We start from the raw sequence: 18011 nt of genomic DNA, 5'->3' as shown, positions 1-18011 counted from the left end.
AATAGCTCCCTCAGGGGACACCAGGAGAAGCCTGTGCACCTGCCTCCAAAGGGCAGGGTAGCAATATACTGCAGTCTGCTCACAGAGGCCACTTTAAAAGGAAGCAAGGGAGGGAACATCTTTCCCTCCACAGACAGGGAGGTGGCCCTGCCAGTGGAGATGGTGGTGGAAATGGGCTAACCTGGCCCACCCAGAACCACAGCAGAGCCCCACCAGTGGGGAGGAGCCCTTCAGAGATTCCCTGGGCCCCATCTCTGGGTGGGTGAGTGTCTTGGTTACTTTTCTCTCATTGCTGGGACAAAATACCTGATGCCCAAAATGAAGGAAGGAAAGGTTGATTTCGCTTACAGTTTGTGGAGGTTTCAGTCCATACTTGGCAGGTTACAAGGCAGAGTGGCACATGGCAGAGGGCTACAGCTTATGGCGGCAGAACACAGCAAAAGCAACAAGCACAAAAGCCAGGAATGGCCGCAAGCAGCCTCTTGCTCTCCCTTACATATGCAAACTATCTACCCCAGGGCGGGTGCAGCTCTCACACCCATAATCAATCAAACTCTAAAAGCCTGCCCCATGACCACAGAGGCTTTGGGGGGACACCCAGACACAAACCATAACAGTGAGGCTGGGCACTTGGCTCTACCGCACGCAGGGAGAACTCTGAGTGCCTAGGACAAGGGGGCCCTTGGGGAAGGAGACCTTCACTTGGGGCCACATCAGGGATCAGCTACCACACCTGCTTTACCAGTAATGCTGGGCTTTATGAGAAAGGGCAGGGCAAAGGGAAAGAGTCTGGGGTAGAGACTAGAAAGGGGATCTTAGCCACAGAGTGGCTGATGCTTTGTTTAGCTGCAGCAAAGCCTTCTGGGAACTCAGAGGGTGCTCAGGTCAGAGGAAAACAGCTCCACTGCTGTTAAGGTGGCCCACGAGTGCCATCATTATTAGACTCATGGGCTTGGGGTGTGGGGGGGTGTTAAGCATATAATATATATAAATGCCACTGAGAGCTGAATTTAAATTACATCCTTAAAGTATTTTCATACCCATTATCTCATCTGATCTTCACAACATGGCCCTAAAAGAAGCCTCACATGCTTAACTGGCCAGTTATAGCTGAATTGGGATGGGAATCTAATCCCTGAGGTACCCAACAAGACTGACTGGGGAACTGGCTTAATGCCTGTCCCTTCTGAAGCTTCCAATAACACATAAAACACTACATTTTTCAAAGTCACACAGAGGCTACTCTCTGTAGCAGTGGTTTTGTTTGAGACTTGGAAGCCTCATGATCTGATACAGCTGTAGGTGGATGTTCCTGAGACTGCACTTCCCTTACACTATGCAGGCCTTCTGGTCATTTTCACTCAGTGCTAGTTGAGACCCATCAACCTGTTCTGGCCTGCAGTTGGAAAGGCAGTCTTATAAAGGAGTAGTTAACAGAATATGCTCTGAGTAAGTACAATGGAATGCAGCTGGGGCAGTCTACCTGGAAGTCACAAGTAGGCTCGAACTTCTGACTGTCACATGAGAGCCCTTGAGTGGGTGGGTCAACCTCTAAGCCTCACGCGTAAGGTGGAGATGACAACCATAATTGCCAGAAACTTTCCAAAATCAGAATGTTGTGAAGGTTTGGTGTGTCCCACATTGGTTCTGACACAATATTGACTGGGTAGAACATCTGCACTCAAGTTACTACATCATGGTCAGGGGCAGTGGCCACAAAGAACAATGCTTTTCATTTGCTCACTCATTGTTTTCAACATAGGCATGTTTGTGCTAATTAACACAGAAGCTACAACAATGACGTAGGCCTTGTCTTAAGAAGTATACAGCCTAATTTAGGGACAATAAGGTGTGCACAATGGACACGACATTATATAGTACGTAAGTGTTCTATGGGGCATGCAGCATATACTGAGCTGCCTAAAGAGGAGGGACCAATGCACTTGCCGCATACCACCTGCCAGCCCTGCACCGTGAGCTTCCTGCACCGCAATCTCTGTTCTTTACAAGTCCACTGGGGCAAGTAAAAAAGTCCTTACAGCACCAAGCATGATGGAGTCACTTGGCAGTGGCAGCCCAGGCTGGCCTCCCACCTTTCTGAAAGAGGAGCTCGCTGGAGAACAGGGGGAGGAGACGGGGCAGATGGCATGAATCAGAACTCCAAGAGAGGAATGGATGACCTCACTTGGGTTCTCACCGGGCTCTCCTTTTCAAAGAGTAACAGCTGTGAAAAATGATGCTCAAAGAATTTCATGTGCCTCAGTTGCCATTAAGGTTTAGATCTGAGAAAACAGTTGCTTTGTAGAAGTAAATTTGTGGTTTGGAAGAATACCACTGAGTGACTGAGTTATCTAAAGTATCTCACAGAACTTCCATATACTGAAACACATATAACCTTTTTTAATGAAATACGAGACTAAGGAACAATTTGAATGAACACAAATGACACTGGTTTTACAAATTAGAGATGAATAGAAAACCTGCTCACAAACCTTGTACTACAACATCAGGTTTGACTGAAGTGGAAAATCTTCTATTTAAGGGATCGATTTCTCCGGTGGCAAGAAATCCCTGTGAAGAGAGGAGCATTCACACTATGAAATACTGATTAGCTAAAGTTTCACCTTACACCTAAGTTTGAAAGTAACATATTTTGGAACCCAAAGCACTCAGAATTGTTTCTTTACATTTTTTTGAGTCAACTGCTTACTTTCTCTGAAATAGAGTATGCGATTCAGATGCCCGTGATAAATGAAAAGACAGTAACATGCTGGGCACCTGGCTCGGCAGGGCTAATACTGCCCCACCTTTTGCGAGTGAAAAGAATGGCAGCTAATGCTTCCTGAGTCCCTGCATGTGCAGCGTCACATTCATGCCTCCTACCAGGAAGGTTTTACATTTATCACCATTTTATAGGTGGGAAAACTGAGGTAAAGCTGCCTGAAGGAAGTGGCAGAGTAAGGGAGTTGGCCCAGGGCTGCTTGAAACACAACAGTCCCCTGTGCTTTTTGAATATGTCTCTTGCACTTTCTAGAAATGGTCTGAGCTCCAGGAGGGGACTGAGGTGTTCTGGGAACCCTGTAGAGGAAGCAGACCTGCCGCTGGGCCAGAGGAAGACTTTCCAGGGAGAGGAGCAAGCAGTAGAGCACAGTAAGCTACTCCTCATCTGACTGATACAGAAATCTGAGCTGGACGGTATTGTAGAGATAACCAAGACCAAGATTTTCACTTTGCAGATGAGGAAAACAATGCCAGAGAGGTCAAGGGACCTACCCAAGTCATAGAGCTAGTCAAAAACAGTGCTGGCTTTTCAAAGGAGATATATGTATAAAATACAGTTCTTACTTCCAAGGGTATGATCATGAAACTGGACAGACTAGACATACCCATGGAGCCATTCACCTTCAGCAGCAATAGCTCCCACTGGCTGCTTCCATTGTGCTACAATTACCAAGAACCCAGTGGCATTCTTGCTTTTGTTCTTGTTGTTATTGTTTTACCCAGTACTGTGGCTTAAACCCTGAAGTACTCTACCACTGGCTGCACCCCATTTTAAAAAAAATATTTTATTTTGAGACAAGGTCTTGCTAAGTTACCCAGGCTAGCCTGAATTTGCAAGCCTTAGCCTTCCAAGAAGCTGGGATTGCTGGCATGCTCCATGGTACCCAGCCCCAGTGGCATTCTGACTCGAAGTTCTGCCCCCATTTCTAGGGCTGGTGGAACACACAGGGCTGGGACAGCTTTAGGGGCTGACAGCCCCTCATTCACTTCCCTGGGCTCTCATTCCCTTCCCCAGGGTCCCAGAATGCTCACCTGAGCAGGATCCATTGGGAAGAATGAACCAATTTGCTAAAGTCACTCACACTTAGGAGGGCGGAGGATTCATTTTGAGGGCTCCAAAGCATTTTGCAATTGAAGCCTACAGGGAAGGCTTAGCAAGAGGGACTAGGTCAAGAGGCAGCAGATTTTTTGTGGGGGTTGTTCCGAGTGGTCTGAGGGACCACCTGACAAAATTCATCAGACTCAGGCTGGTGGCCTCCCGTAGAGTTCTGAAAAGGCTTTCTAATTCCTGTGCCTGTGGCTGGGGCTGGGGGGCTTCCTGTCCATTTAGTAGTTTCTCAAATCCTGTATCTTCCAGGATCAGACATGCTAATCCTGCCTTAGAAGCTCCCAGCTCCTGCTGACCATCAACTCAAACAGGCTCTTGGCTCAGGTCAGGAATGCTGGCAGGAGGGGGACAGAGTGTGTTGACCTGCAGTTGGCCTGAATTGGCTTAATGTAAATATGGATATACAAAGTCAGGAGTCAAGCCTGGGAGCTAACACAAGCCGGCTGACCTCCAGAGCATGCAGATGCAAATGATATTCACAACCATTCTGGGCAGAGAGCCCCTACACTCTTTCAGGGTTCTCTGTACCTCCAATCAGACGATTGCCAACCTGTGAAGCCTCCAAGCCCCTACCTCTGCCAACAGCGAGCTGAGGATGTACAAGGACTGACCCCACAGATGTGGCAGCTTGCCCAGAGGAACTCTGTCCACTGTGTGCGGATTCTTGTATTCTTCATCCACCTGGCAGAGAGAGCAAAGCCCAAAGTCAGAATGTCAAGAGGATAAAAAGGCCAGAGACACCTTACAGTGGGGAGTGCACTATGGATTTATGAAATGGTCCTTATACTCCAGACCAATTTTGTGCACATGCTGGCATGTGGGACCCAGAAGGTAAAAAGATCCTGTCTTGGGGCCATCTGGCTATTCGTGGCAGAGGGAGACATCCAACCTAGTCCTGGTCCCAAGCTATATTTGAGCATATTTGGTGCTGAATTTGAGCAATAGGTGCTGAAAGCCTGGCTTGCCTTCCTCATGGACAGCTCTCGGCATAGAGACGTTCCACAACTCATGCTAACATCTGGCCATATTATTGGTAAGATGGTCCAAAATAGCAGCCTATAGCCACACAATGCATGGCCAGATGTTTAAGTCTGGCTTGTCTCTCTTGCCCTCCCTTCCCAGGGGTTTATAAACTGTATGCCTATGCAAGAAAATTACCAGAAGGTGGCACTATTTATTGATGAAAATCAATCCTGTTTCTAGACCACAAATCCTCCACCAGGGACTCAGAAATCAGAATACACTGGGGGCTTTTGTCTTCTCAAAACAAACCTTCTGTGCTCTTTCTGATGGACAGTGCTGTATGTTTTTAGTTAGTCTGTGACTTTCTACCTTCTAAACTCCATACTGCCCTTAAGAGTTTTCAGTCATTGTAACACTGGTTGGGGTCACATCACTGACTTATTCCTCCAGAAAACATAGGTCAATTGACAGAAAAGGGAAAAATCATACTATGAGGGTTGTCATTTCTTTGTGGATTAATCAGTGATATTATTAATATAGTCAGTAAATCTTAATTTAAAAATTTTTTCAATAGTAGTAAACATTTTAAAAACTTTAAGTATATAAACTGAATGGAACTAAATGTCACTTGTAATCAAATAGGATGATAGTGTGAAAGGAGATTCTCCAGAATGTCAGAGTAGTTATCCATGGGTAGTGGGATTAGAGGTAACTATTTTCTTCTATCTATGCAATCCTGGATGTTATATAGAGTGCAGGACTACTTTCACAATCAGATAGTATGCTAAAGCTATTTGAAACATAAGTAGTGTTAAGAAAGACTGCAAATATCTAGAATGAGAAATCTGTGATGCAAAGAACAGAAAGCAAACAATGTGTCCAGGTCAAAAGACAGCCTTGTTCTGCCCTCCTCCCAAACATGGCCAGCTCCTGGCTTCACATAGAGGTGTCTTTTTCCCCTTCTCTCTGCTGGGCCCTGTCCTAACCTCCTGCAAGTGCTCATGCTCAATGGAAGGCCCTGGGCATGGCAATGCCCTGTACGAACACCAGTTAAGGAAGAGTGATGCTGAAATCCAAGCTGAATGCCACCTTGTTTCCAGTTTGTACAAAGGTGCCATATGGTTCTGTGGTAGCCCTGTCTGTAGGACTCCTTCCCAGTGCTCTGCACATGTTACTGATGTGACTGAGGAACCTTTCTAGTTGTCATTAGCAAGCAGCCAACATAAAATGCAGGCAAGGTAAAACAGTGTCCAAGATGGGTGCCTCACGCACAACTGTAAATCACTGAATAAAGAAGTATGTTGTGATGATAAGTAGAAACTGAAGGTTAGGGTGGAATCTAGAAGACAGTGAGTTGCTGAGTAACTTTTCACAATGCACATCCAGCACTGCCCATCAGAAAGCAAAGTGCAGCTTGTAACATCTAACATTTCGTGCCTTTTGGTAGAAAAGGAATGGTTATTCTTTGCCATAAAACATCCCTGAGGTCAGTTATTTTCCCTTGCTCTGCTTCCAGGTTCCAAATTACCTTCCACTGTTAAGTGTGTTTTGCCAAATACCTCAGCACTGGACAAGGAGCAACCCGAACATGAGATATGAATGTGTAGCTGCTGGAAAGTGACCTGCCCCCCCCACGAGCCCCACTGTACCTGCACATCCACAAATGAAAAAGGGTTACATGTGCAGGGGATCTAGGTTTATAACAGACAGAAAACATCCCCAGCAGGCCCCATAGCTGCATCTGGAGAGAGGGAATTTCTTATCCTTACCAGGCCCTGTCATTCTGGGAGAGATTTGGCTCTCTAAAGGTCCTTTCCTCCCACAGATGCAGTGATGAAGCCTTTGAGGCATCAGGAGCGCTGGCAGAACAAACAGCGTCAAATGCAGCTTTTCTTCTAAACATGAGATATTTACAGGGAAATTCTTTCCCCAAGATATACTGGGGTCCAGCATGATCCTAATTTAGGAAACTAGGTAGAACAAAACTGTCTTTGAGCATCTGCTTGGAACTGGGCAGTCTTTCTTTCCCTGGTGTAGAATGGCTTTAATTAATGACTACTCAAACTCTAGCTTGGGATCTGCTTAAATCAAAGGAAGAGATTCTCAACTATCTCTGTACATCAGGCTTCTTCTGTAGCACCTTATAGGAATAAGGTACACAGCGGTATTTTAGGCTCTGTAGCATTCTTTCTGCCTGAGGTTGGGGGAAGGACAGGTATCATTCAAAGGGCTTCAAGTGCCGCCTCCGCATAAGGCACGTGCCACATGATTTCCCCAAGCTCTAACTCCTTGTGATGTATGGGAACACTGCCTAAAACCTTTAGAAACCACTTCTGGAGAAAAAGTGGTCACTGGGCCTAAAAGGGGGATGGAAAATATCAAAAGCCAAGCACCAATTCACTCAGTTCTACATAAACAGCACAAAGGGGCCCCGTGCCACCTGGTTACCTTGTCAGGCGGGACAGCATAGAGTTCCGGCACCAAGTGGATCCCATCCTGGCCTCGGATTAATATTCCCTCCAGGGCCTCTCGGTACTCTTGGACCTGGAAAACAGCCCGTCGCCCTCACTATGAAAGAGGTCTGTAGTTAATGGCAGTGCCACACAGAAGAACAGTTCTCTTGGCAACAAACAGTTTCAAAGTCAGACTCAGGAACCAAAAATGGGCAAACCTGTTCTGACTGAGGAGTGCAGGAAGGGCTCCTGCCAATAGCAAATGTTAGCAGCAACTAAACAGCACTGCTTGTTCCTCTGTGGAGTGTCTAAGCTCAGCCCCACCAGTCAAGCATCAAGGAAAAACACAGAGCAGCCACCATGCAGTAGCTGTTTCTTCTTCAGAAGTCCCATTAGTACTCACATTTATAATATATATCAGATATTTCCCTTGCTGTAGTTAACTCATCATTTAAAGCTTTTACTCTTAACTTTTTTTATATATTTAAATTTTGTCTCACCAACCAGATTGTAAGCTTTTTGGGGTGGAAACCATGTCTTAGGCAGCATATCCAGTTCCACCTATAGGTAGTTTTCCACTTAATTATTGCTTGAGAAATATTTGCTGAGTAATTTAAATGTGAGAAAAAGAAAATGTACATACTGTGTTTCATATACACCGATTTTTAGAATATACTGTGCAATATAATAAAAGCTACTGAAGCAAACCTTTCTACTAAACTAAAAAGGCAGTGATACAAACCAATGCATTACAAGAAGAAAGAAGGGAAACAATCCTAGCCACCATCCAGCGATTTAACAAATTTCTTCTTTGGAAAGCCCAGTCAACTACCTTCCACATCTCATTTCCTTTTCCTTTGAAATTTATGGATGGCTAAGCGTTATCATGATTGGATCATTTAGAAATGTCAAATAGAAGAGTAGGAGAGGCAGTATAGGTATAGGGTAATAGACTGTGAGGCTTATAAGATACCAAGCACAGTCATTTTTGTCTCCTTAGCTTCCTTTCTACATAATTGTTAAGTCTGCTCACAATTGAAATTTAAAAGTCAATCCTTTTGAAACCTTGTAATCCTCGGATAAAAAGAACAGGACTTAAGACCCAAGATAATCAATGAGAACAGAAACAACAGGGAGCAAGGCTGAGGTTGGGAGACCAGTTAGGAGGTCAGTATGTTAAATATGATATTATCTGAGCACACCCTTATGCTAGAAATAACAACAGCAGAACCACTGGCTGATTTGGAAAGAACAATAGGAACAATGAAACCTGTCTGGGATATACAGAACCATGCTTCCCAGTACTCATGCTTTGTCTACCCTCTTCCCCACTGAATATGGGATGGTCTTTTGCCAATAAAATGAGATGACAGTGATACTTGGCCAGTTATAGACTTAAAACTTAAGAAAGGATGGCAGCTTCTGCTTTTGCTTTTTGGGAGGAAGACAACCACCATGTGAAATGTTTAAAGCCTCAGAGACTCCGATATTGTGAAAAGCCCAAGTTAGCCATGTGGAAGAAAACCAAAGCCCCCACCAAGAGCCCAGCTGAGCTTCCAGCATCATTTGGTAGCCTGCATCAACTCACCAGCCGTGTGAGTGAGGCCGTTTTGGAAGTAGATTCTCCTGCCCCATGGAACCATCCCAGTGGACACCAGCAAAAATGAAGACCATCTGTCCTTACTGGGCCCTACCAAAACTGCAGAATCATGAACAAATAATTAAGAGGTGCTTCTTTAATTCACTAAATTTTAGGGAAGTTTGTCAGCAATGTCAGGAAGTTTGGAGCAATGACCTGATTTCTTGCACACTCTTACATTCTATTAATAATCAGTACCCCCAGGGGGATGAAAAAGCTTAGCAGCACACTACCCAGCATTTTCTCACCTGAACAGGATCCCCATTGAAGACTCCATCAATGATGAAATAAGTCCAGAACACAGGCCACTCACATTCAATGTTTTCAAAGAGCTTGAGTTCAGCAGGGTCATAATGTAATCGATTTGGGTCCTGGAATCAAATATGTAAAACTTTTTAAAGGTGATGTCAGATTATATACACAATACCACTGTGCCCAATGGGTTTCCCTTGCTTGTCTGACTATAGCAGGGATATGCTATTTTGGGCAGTTTTCCATGGTAAGACTTTTAGAAAGAAAATCAGAAATATACATAAAACTCCTGGGTAATTTATTACACTAAAGGGTCTTCTCTAACAAATTAACACCAACTTGCCTATCACAATGCTTGGCAGATGATCTGTTTTATTTATTTATTTATTTTTTGGAGACAGGGTCTTGTGCTGTAGGCTGAGGCTGGCCCTGAACTCATGGCAATCCTCCTGCCTCAGCCTCCCAAGAGCTAGGAGTACAGGCTTGATCTGTTTTATTTATATCATCTTATTATTTACTGTGACAAAGAAACCTAAGGAGGAGGCCATGAATGGTCTTTATAAAAACTATGTGAGGGGCTGGGGATTTAGCTCAGTGGCACAGCGCCTGCCTGGCAAGCACAAGGTCGTGAGTTCGATTCCTGGTACTGCAAAAAAAAACAAAAAACAAAAAAGACAGTAAAAACTACGTGAACCACAGAACTGTTTGTTCTTATCTACAAGCTGGTTTTAAACTACCAGCTTTCTATCCCTCGATAATCTTACTATTCTACTACCTAACTCCAGACTTGCTGCCTCCAAAATTAATACTTCTCTTAACAGTATTCCAACATATAATTATAATCAACAGAGGAAGAACAATACAATGGCAACTTAGATATGAAGCAATTAAGAAACCGTAAGAAACAGTACTTAAATACAACCTCTCTTGGGGTTTTATAACCATCCCGAAGGAAGCGACAGCATCCATAACGTCCCTAGTAGGGTAGAAATAAAATACATTTGATAAGGTCAAACATTTTCTTTGCTTTTTTTTCTTTGCCCATCTCGCTTTTCCTTATGCATCTTTCAGTAATAAAACATGTACTAAATGCTTTTTGCTATTAGTATAAAGAATAACTTCTAAAGTAGTAAGTAAAGTAAGTTTAGGCTTGGAAGGGAGTGCTGAAACATTTCACTGGAGTATTGGGGCTACAAGAGTAATTACTAAGAGTTTAATGAATGGCTATTCTTTCATTCAAATTTACTATATCACGCAAAGAGGCAAAGGGACCCTCACATTTGGAGAGTCCACCAAAGTGTTTAGTGTGATGTGTCAGTCGTTGCATTTCACTGCAGAGCAAGAATTTTTGGAAAAACTTAATTTAACTTTAAGATCACTAAGTCCTCTAAACTTGCACGTAAAGTTTAAGGATATTGGAACATGTACATTTTTTTCCTGGCAGTGACTCGAGAGATACTCAAAGGAATCTGTGCTCTCTAAATGGTTAAGTAGCCCTACCTTGGAAGTATGATAGGGGTAGGAACTGGAGTTCCAGCTTAAGTGCAAGTTCTGCTACTTATGAATAGAACTAAGTTACTTAATCCGAGACTTCATTTTCTCACTTGTATGCTCAGCTTTTCAGTTGGCTACTTCATGAGTCAGCTAAGATAAACTAAGCCATTAACTTCACAAGTGATATGTTCCATGTCATCATGTGAAACTGGCATTTAACACAAGGTGAAAGGGTACCAGTGTGACCAACGCTTACCTGGAGCTTGGAAATAATTTCACTTTTGGTCACATTCACGAGGTTGACATCTTCCACTGCAAAGGCCGGGAAAGAAATGATAGAAAGAAGTCCAGCGTCAATCTCTTTAGATGTTGATGCTCTTGGCAGCATAGAAAACAGAATAGACTGAATAAAAAATAGAGAGGTGGTTTAACTTGGAGAAGCATTCATAGTTGCAGTCTCTAAAGACCATCACCTCAGCCCCAAGGAAGCATTCAAATGAGTGCGCCAATTTGGAGTAGAGCTTTGCCCTGCTGACATGCACCTGCTGGCCAACCTTGTCTACCCAGTCAATGCTCCCTATTCCGTGGGGCAGAAGAATGGGGGTTGGAGAGAGTATGGTATAGCCTGAAGCCTGTGCTGAGAACCACTTCACTCCATTCCTTCCATTTGCTCTGCTGACCTGGCCAGACCTTTAGAACATGCTGGGGAAGAACTCCAGGGCTACCTGTGGCAGCAGGCTAAGGTGTGCCGGCTATGAAGACAGATACCATGAAAAAACATACATGCAGTGCCATCATAGAGAATCCTAGCTCAGTGGCTGGCTTTTGTGCAATGGGTTGAGTGACTCAGAAACCATTTATATAAAGACTCAAATCCAGAAGATCTCATGAATGTCCAGGGAAAGTGGCAAACAACAGAAGTAGTTTAGTCCTAGAATCTTTCCAGGGTTACTTAGAGGAACTATAATATGGCCTCAACTATAAGGTGGCTGGATTAGGCATTGGAAACTTGGGAGGAAGTTGAAATTATAGGAAATATTTGTGAAGGGTGAAGAGTGAATGCTAAGATCTAACATGTATAGACATGAGACTAGACCCTTGCACACATAAGCTCATTAAATCTTCCATACATGAAAGAATTAGGATATTATGTGCAATTTACTCATACAGACTCTAAGACGCACAAGACATGCCCTAGGACATGTAGCCAGCAAGTGACTGAGCTAGGATTCTAACCCAGACTCTGCTGGCTACAAAACTCATGTTTTCCACTACACATTTAGTAGAACACCAGTGTGTCTCTACTAAACTATACGCAAAAGATATCGGATTTCCCATTAAGGACTACTTACAACATCAAGTGATTTCATCATTGTGTGAACAGCAGAGAGTGTATTTACACAAACCTTAGAGATGGAATAGTCTATTACACACCTAGGCTTTACAGTATAGCCACCATGGTATATGTGGTCCCTCAGTGATCAAAGTATCATGAGGTGCATGGCTGTAGTCACCCCTCCCTAGGCTTTCTCTGCCAAGAAACACAAGCTCCTGCCATAAGTTCTCCACTTGTAAGTTTGAAGGTATCTGACTCACTTTAGCATTAGTATACAGTGGGCCATAACAGTTTATTGACTCACTAGCAATTAGTGACTTCCTGTCTGTTCAACGGAATCCCCTAATCTTCATCAGTCACTCCTTTCTGTGATCTGTATTTCAGGGAGGTGGTATTAATTTGCCATTTCCCCCATATTATCTCTCTCCCATTCTGCGCACCATAACCCCATCATGTGAGCCAGTGCATGTTAGCTATTCAACGTGGTGGCACTATGAAATAAACCTGAAAGAAAACCACTTATGTGCTCAGAGAGCATAAAACAGACTTTGCCTGCAGCAAAACAAGGTTTCTCTGATTGTTGATTCCATATACATAGCATTATCGTGTCTTGTGTCTGCATAGTACTTTCTGGCTACACAGTGCTTAGACAAACTATCTAATTTAATTTTCTCTGATCCTTACAATTATCTTGTGAGTCAGGAGTGGAAGGCCCCACTATGCCCATTTTATGGAAGAAAAACTTAAGCTCCAAGGAGTCAAATGTCAGCAAACCAGAAAGGCAGGGTCTCTGAACAGGAGTCCAGGTCTTCCCTCCACAATTCTCTTTCCTACTCTGGAACACAGGCGTCTGAGCTGTTACCTGGCAATGCTCAACCTCATCAGGCAGGACATGAATGACTGACTTGCGTCCTCCATAAGCTCCAAAAAGGTCCAGTTCATCAATTGCCTCAAGTGCAGCCTACAAACACAGGTGTGAATTAATTTTTCTTTCTAATAAACATACATTCCAATACCTCCACTCTTTTTTCACTAAGCAATCTAGCATATATGTTTTCCCAAAGCCAATGAAACATATTTGCAAAATCCAGCCAAAGGGTCCCATAGTCTATCTTCATTGTCAGTGGAACAGAGCTTCCCCAAATACCATTGTTCATGCCAGGAATAAGAAATAGAAAATAGGAAAACATTTCCCAAAACGAAATTATAATTCTGCCAAAAAATGAAATATTAACAAGTTCGTAACATCCTGTGTCTATGGCACTAAATTTATGAGTGGTTTTTCTTCCACCTATTGCAATAGTTAACGTCTACCATTTAGCACATCTGGCACTTAGGAAAGTTAATTTTTTTGTAATATATGTGTTTTCTGTTAGTTTACCTTAACAGAGCACATTGTTGCTTTAAAAACTGCAGCTCTGGAGCCTTCACTTTATCCAAAAAAATCTATTGTAGTCTTGAGCAAGAGGAAGGGAAGGAGGTACAGGAAATGTCCATGGCAGCCACATGTGGTGGCGCACGCCTATAATTCCTGTACTTGGGAGGCTGAGGTAGGAGAACTGTTGTGAGTTTGAGGCCAACCTGGGCTAAAAAGTGAGCTCAAGACCAGCCTGAACTATGTAGTGAGACCCTGTCTCAAAAAGACAAAAAAAAAATGTCTATGGCAGGAGATACAAACTGGTGGCCCACAGACTAATCTACTCCACAGGTGCCCTCTGTTTGGCTTTAAGAGTATTTTCATCTTCCTTCTCCTCCTCTACTTTATTCTTCTCCTCCTCCCCCTCCTTCTCCTCCTTTCTGAGACACAGTATCACTATGTCACCTAGTTTGCTCTGAATACCTGGGCTTAAATGACCCTCCTGCCCCAATTTCTTGAGAAGTTAGGACTATCGGATTAAGCCACTGCAACCACCTTGAAGAATATTTCCTAAATGAGTTTGAGTTGGAACATCATTAGGGAAAGGTCCCAGTATTCCCCAATATCACGTTCTCCCTCTGAACTTTCTACCTGGTCAGTCTCACTGGTTATTGTTACTACCTTGTGACCCTGACCTACAAAGTAGTCACATTCTTCAGCTCTCTGTATGACCCAGAAAGGAACACTGGAATCATGCCTACGACTTCTTAGACAACAGCAAGAATTCTGACTTGTGATCACAGTAGATCACAGGGACAGAAGACACTTATTTTTGGCCACATGCAGAATTCAGCATACGAAACTGACTTCCTTAAACTATAATTTCATTTGGCTGGGGTACATGTGCCATTTAAATTTCACATACTTGCCACTGACTTTTGAAAAATGTACTAATCAGATTAAACCCAAATTCTTAATGAAAAGGCCCTAAGCAAAGCAGTAAAAACACACAGAAGAAACCGGACAACTGTCACCTTGGCCATTCCCACAGAGCTTGCATTCAATTCTGGAATGCCTTGATTAGTCTTATCACCACGTTCCCACATTCCATAGTCCTGAGGGGACAAAAAAGGTCATCATCAGATGGGGAGAAAGAGGTATACAAGAAGTGCTTTGAGAACATGATTCCTTTATGTTGCCGTGGGCATACTGAAACATGAGTAGAGCTTCTTGAACACTCCCAACTTCATAGTTTCATATACTCACATTCTGGTCTTCTTTAATTTCACTTCATGTGACCTCTGTACAGAATTTCAGAAGAAAGTATTCAAGTAGAACAAAAGTATATACAAAAATACTCTCGGATTTCTTATTTCTAAAAGCTAATAATTTATAAGAAATGATTTGCAGAGAAAAAAACCTTTTATTTATCTTAAAATCAAGTAAAGTGCTACCCATGTATTTAGCTAATGCCTTTGAAGTTACAGTAAATTGTAAGATGGAATAAAAAAGCTTTAACGCATGAATTATAACTAGTTGAAGCCAATAAACCCATTTAAATCTTTTATTTAGCATTACCTCTTGAGCATAAAAGAATGCTCAGGAAGTAATTGGAACCAAAGTCAAAAGTGAGACACAGAACATGGAACATACATAGTATGTAAAAATCAATTAATGTGAATTGGCTCAGAATAGTGTCACACAAGCAGACTTGATACTTGTGTACCTAACTTCAGTGAGTCATATCTTCATTTAAAACCCTAAGTAATGGATATTATTTTGAAATGCTTTGTGTACTACTTTATCCAAAAAAAAGATTATAACCCAAAAGAGCAGGATCAATGCCAAAATATCAGTTTTTATTTTCCAGTTGCCAAAAAAGAGTGTTTGCAAAATGTGAACAATGAAACTCAGACATGCTAGATCCACATTAGACCCTGACCTGTGAGCAGGCCTTATAAGCTGGGCCTGGGCATATTCCTTCAGTATTCTGCACATATGGATCTTCTTTTGCTCTAGTCCATCTTTACTGCCACCCTACAGCTGTGTGACTGATCCTCAAAGACTGCTTTGATCAGCCTCCTACACCCCACCTTCTACCAGGGTGCCAGCACTTCCTGCCAACTTTTCAGCCCAATGCATGCTGGTCTGTTCACATGCTGTGGGACATTTTAGGGTCTTATTTAAGATATACATAATGGATTTAGACACAGCATGTGATACATTCAAAAGACAAAGCTCCCCCTGCGCCCCCCCCCCCCCGTATTCCAGGACAAAAATATGTACTTTGTGTTGTAGTAACAATCTTGTAGATTTAGTCTTGCTAATGTTCTGATTAGCCCAAAATAGCCTAGTTCTCAAGAAATTATGTAACAGTTTAGATTTAAAATGTCCTCCCAAAGTCTCATAAGTTCAGAGGTGAGGCCTTCAGGAAGTGACTGGATCATGAGGGCTAACTTTATCACTGGATTAATCCATTGTTGAGATCATAATGATGACATTTTTGAGAAGTGATAGAAAATTAGGAGGTGTGATCTAGTTGAAAGGAGTGGGTTATGGAGGTATGTCTTGTCCCTGGCTTCTTCTCTGGCTCTTTCCCTTTTTCTCTGTTTCTTGGCAGCCATGAGATAAGCAGTCCTCCTCCATTACATCCTTCTACCATCGCGTTTCTGCTCAGCATAGGCCTAAAAGCAAGGGTGCCGGCCAACCATGGACTGAAACCCCCGAAACCATGAGCCAAAATAAATCCTTCTTCCTCTAAATTGTTTTTCCTGGTATTTTGTCACACTTGAAACACTGACTACGATTTTGTTTTTATGTTTGACGCACTGAAGAAAGCTACCAGCATTGATACTTACAGCGACTTTATATGCAGCTTCTATGTAAAAGACCAGATTCTGTATAAAGGCCACCTCATCAAGTGTGAAGATAATACGTAAACCTAGTAAAGAAAAAAATGAGGTCAAGAAGTTATGCTGTGAAGAGAGCTGCCACACTACGAAGTAAATCTTCTTACCTTCATTTTTCTTCCTTAGGACACCAAAAATTAATTCTGAAGTAAGTGATATAGTTCATGTCTAATCTCAGAAAGAGGAAGGAAGGAATGGGTAGGGTAAACAGGGGAGGAAAGAAAGGAAGAATGGCTCCATCTTTGAGTGTATGCCTATGGGGAGAAAGAGTTAAAGAGAAGGTATGAGGTCTCTGGAACATGAATTTGTGCAGGGAAGGTGGGAACAATGCAAAGATTGTAGCCCCAAAGAACTGTGACACTGTCCTTAGCCTTGAGTGAGCCAAAGGTAAGGGTGGGTACTTTTCCCCAGTGCAGATAGGGAAAGTAAAGCTTCAACCCCCCTCACCGCAGAAAACCCAGCTCCTAGGTCCTGCCCAGGGGGCTACATCAACTTACTGAAATAGGTAGTGGCCAAGGAAGCTGGTTTTTGCTTGGCCCTGAAAATACAGTTGGCTATGACAAATACACACATTTTTAAAGCATAAATTCTTTTTTTTTTGTACTGGAAATCAAACTCAGGACCTTGTGCTTGCCAGGCAGGTGCTGTGCCATTGAGCTATATTCCTGGACCTACAGTATAAATTCTTGAAGCAGGCATGGATACAATAAGATACCCACTCCTATATTAACAACAGAGGTTTAGCTAGGAAGCTCACTTAGAAGTCTAACTAGAATCAGCCTGAGTGACTGAAAATGATTTGGTAATATAGATGAGTAGCCTCTGAGTGACATCAGAAGGAAGTAGAGATGAGGTCCAAATTGGTATTGTAACATTAGTTATAATAGCAAAAATATACAAACAATAGTTAAAGTGATTATGATATATCTATTAAAGTATTAAAATAATGTCTATGAAAAGTTTATAAGATTGGGAGGAAATGCTTTATAAAGGTATACTATGATTGAGGTATCAAACTATTTTATGTATCAAAAAGACAATGTATACAATGTGATATTTAATATATAAAATACATAGAAAATACTTAGAGGAGACACACACAAATGAAAATTGGCAGCAAAAATTTTTCTTACTATTTTGTTATATTTTACAAAGTATCTATATTGAGCTCATAATAACTTTCATAAGCAAAAGGTACTTTTTATAAATGCATGCTTTATTCACAATGCCATACTGATGCTAGTTCACACGTGCTCTCTGAAATGAACAGGAGCCTCAGGGTGTCGGTTTGCTGGACTGCTGCTCTGAGACACGCTACACGCTTTAACCTGCAGAGCATCTGCAGGCAGCAGATGCCCTTGTAGGTGAGAGCCCACTTGATGCACAAAATGGCTGCATTATGGGGTCAGGAGGTCTGGCATCCTGGCTGCCATAGAGACCTGCAGCTCTGGCCTAAACAGGAACACCAACTATCTACAAGGTATGAGCTACTTCACACATCACGGGCATTGTGGGCTGGTCAGCCTGCTGTGGGCACATTGTGTTCAAATATAATTTTGGTAACTGAGGATGTAGCCAGAGAGGGTGAGCAGAGTAGTGAGTGGGAGAGCTGAAGGGAGTGCTAATCCCGGAGGAGAAAAGTCTAAGAGGAGTTATGAGTCTGTTTGCAGGTATTTTGAACTGCCCGACATCACTCCAGCAACTAAACGGAAGTATAGG

General features: G+C 42.7%; 1 protein-coding gene across 3 annotated transcripts in view; it reads right to left on the bottom strand.

The window, feature by feature from the left end:
- The window catches only part of Phka2 (phosphorylase kinase, alpha 2 (liver)), a 67160-nt gene that overhangs the window by 26906 nt on the left and 22243 nt on the right, over positions 1-18011 (bottom strand). For all 3 annotated transcript variants that reach the window (XM_005414436.2, XM_005414437.2, XM_005414438.2), the window contains exons 5-13: positions 16242-16324; positions 14418-14498; positions 12889-12987; positions 10947-11093; positions 10119-10172; positions 9193-9315; positions 7301-7396; positions 4463-4570; positions 2493-2571 (exon numbers count right to left, since the gene is read on the bottom strand). In XM_005414436.2, the coding sequence (XP_005414493.1) occupies positions 2493-2571; positions 4463-4570; positions 7301-7396; positions 9193-9315; positions 10119-10172; positions 10947-11093; positions 12889-12987; positions 14418-14498; positions 16242-16324 (870 nt within the window). The remainder of the gene's footprint in view (positions 1-2492; positions 2572-4462; positions 4571-7300; positions 7397-9192; positions 9316-10118; positions 10173-10946; positions 11094-12888; positions 12988-14417; positions 14499-16241; positions 16325-18011) is intronic.

The sequence above is a fragment of the Chinchilla lanigera genome, unplaced genomic scaffold, assembly GCF_000276665.1.
Source record: "Chinchilla lanigera isolate Chin_1 unplaced genomic scaffold, ChiLan1.0 scaffold00185, whole genome shotgun sequence".
In the NCBI taxonomy this organism is placed as follows: Eukaryota; Metazoa; Chordata; class Mammalia; order Rodentia; family Chinchillidae; genus Chinchilla; species Chinchilla lanigera.
The sequence above is the reverse complement of the archived record's forward strand: the minus strand, read 5'-3'. Positions and strand labels throughout refer to the sequence as shown.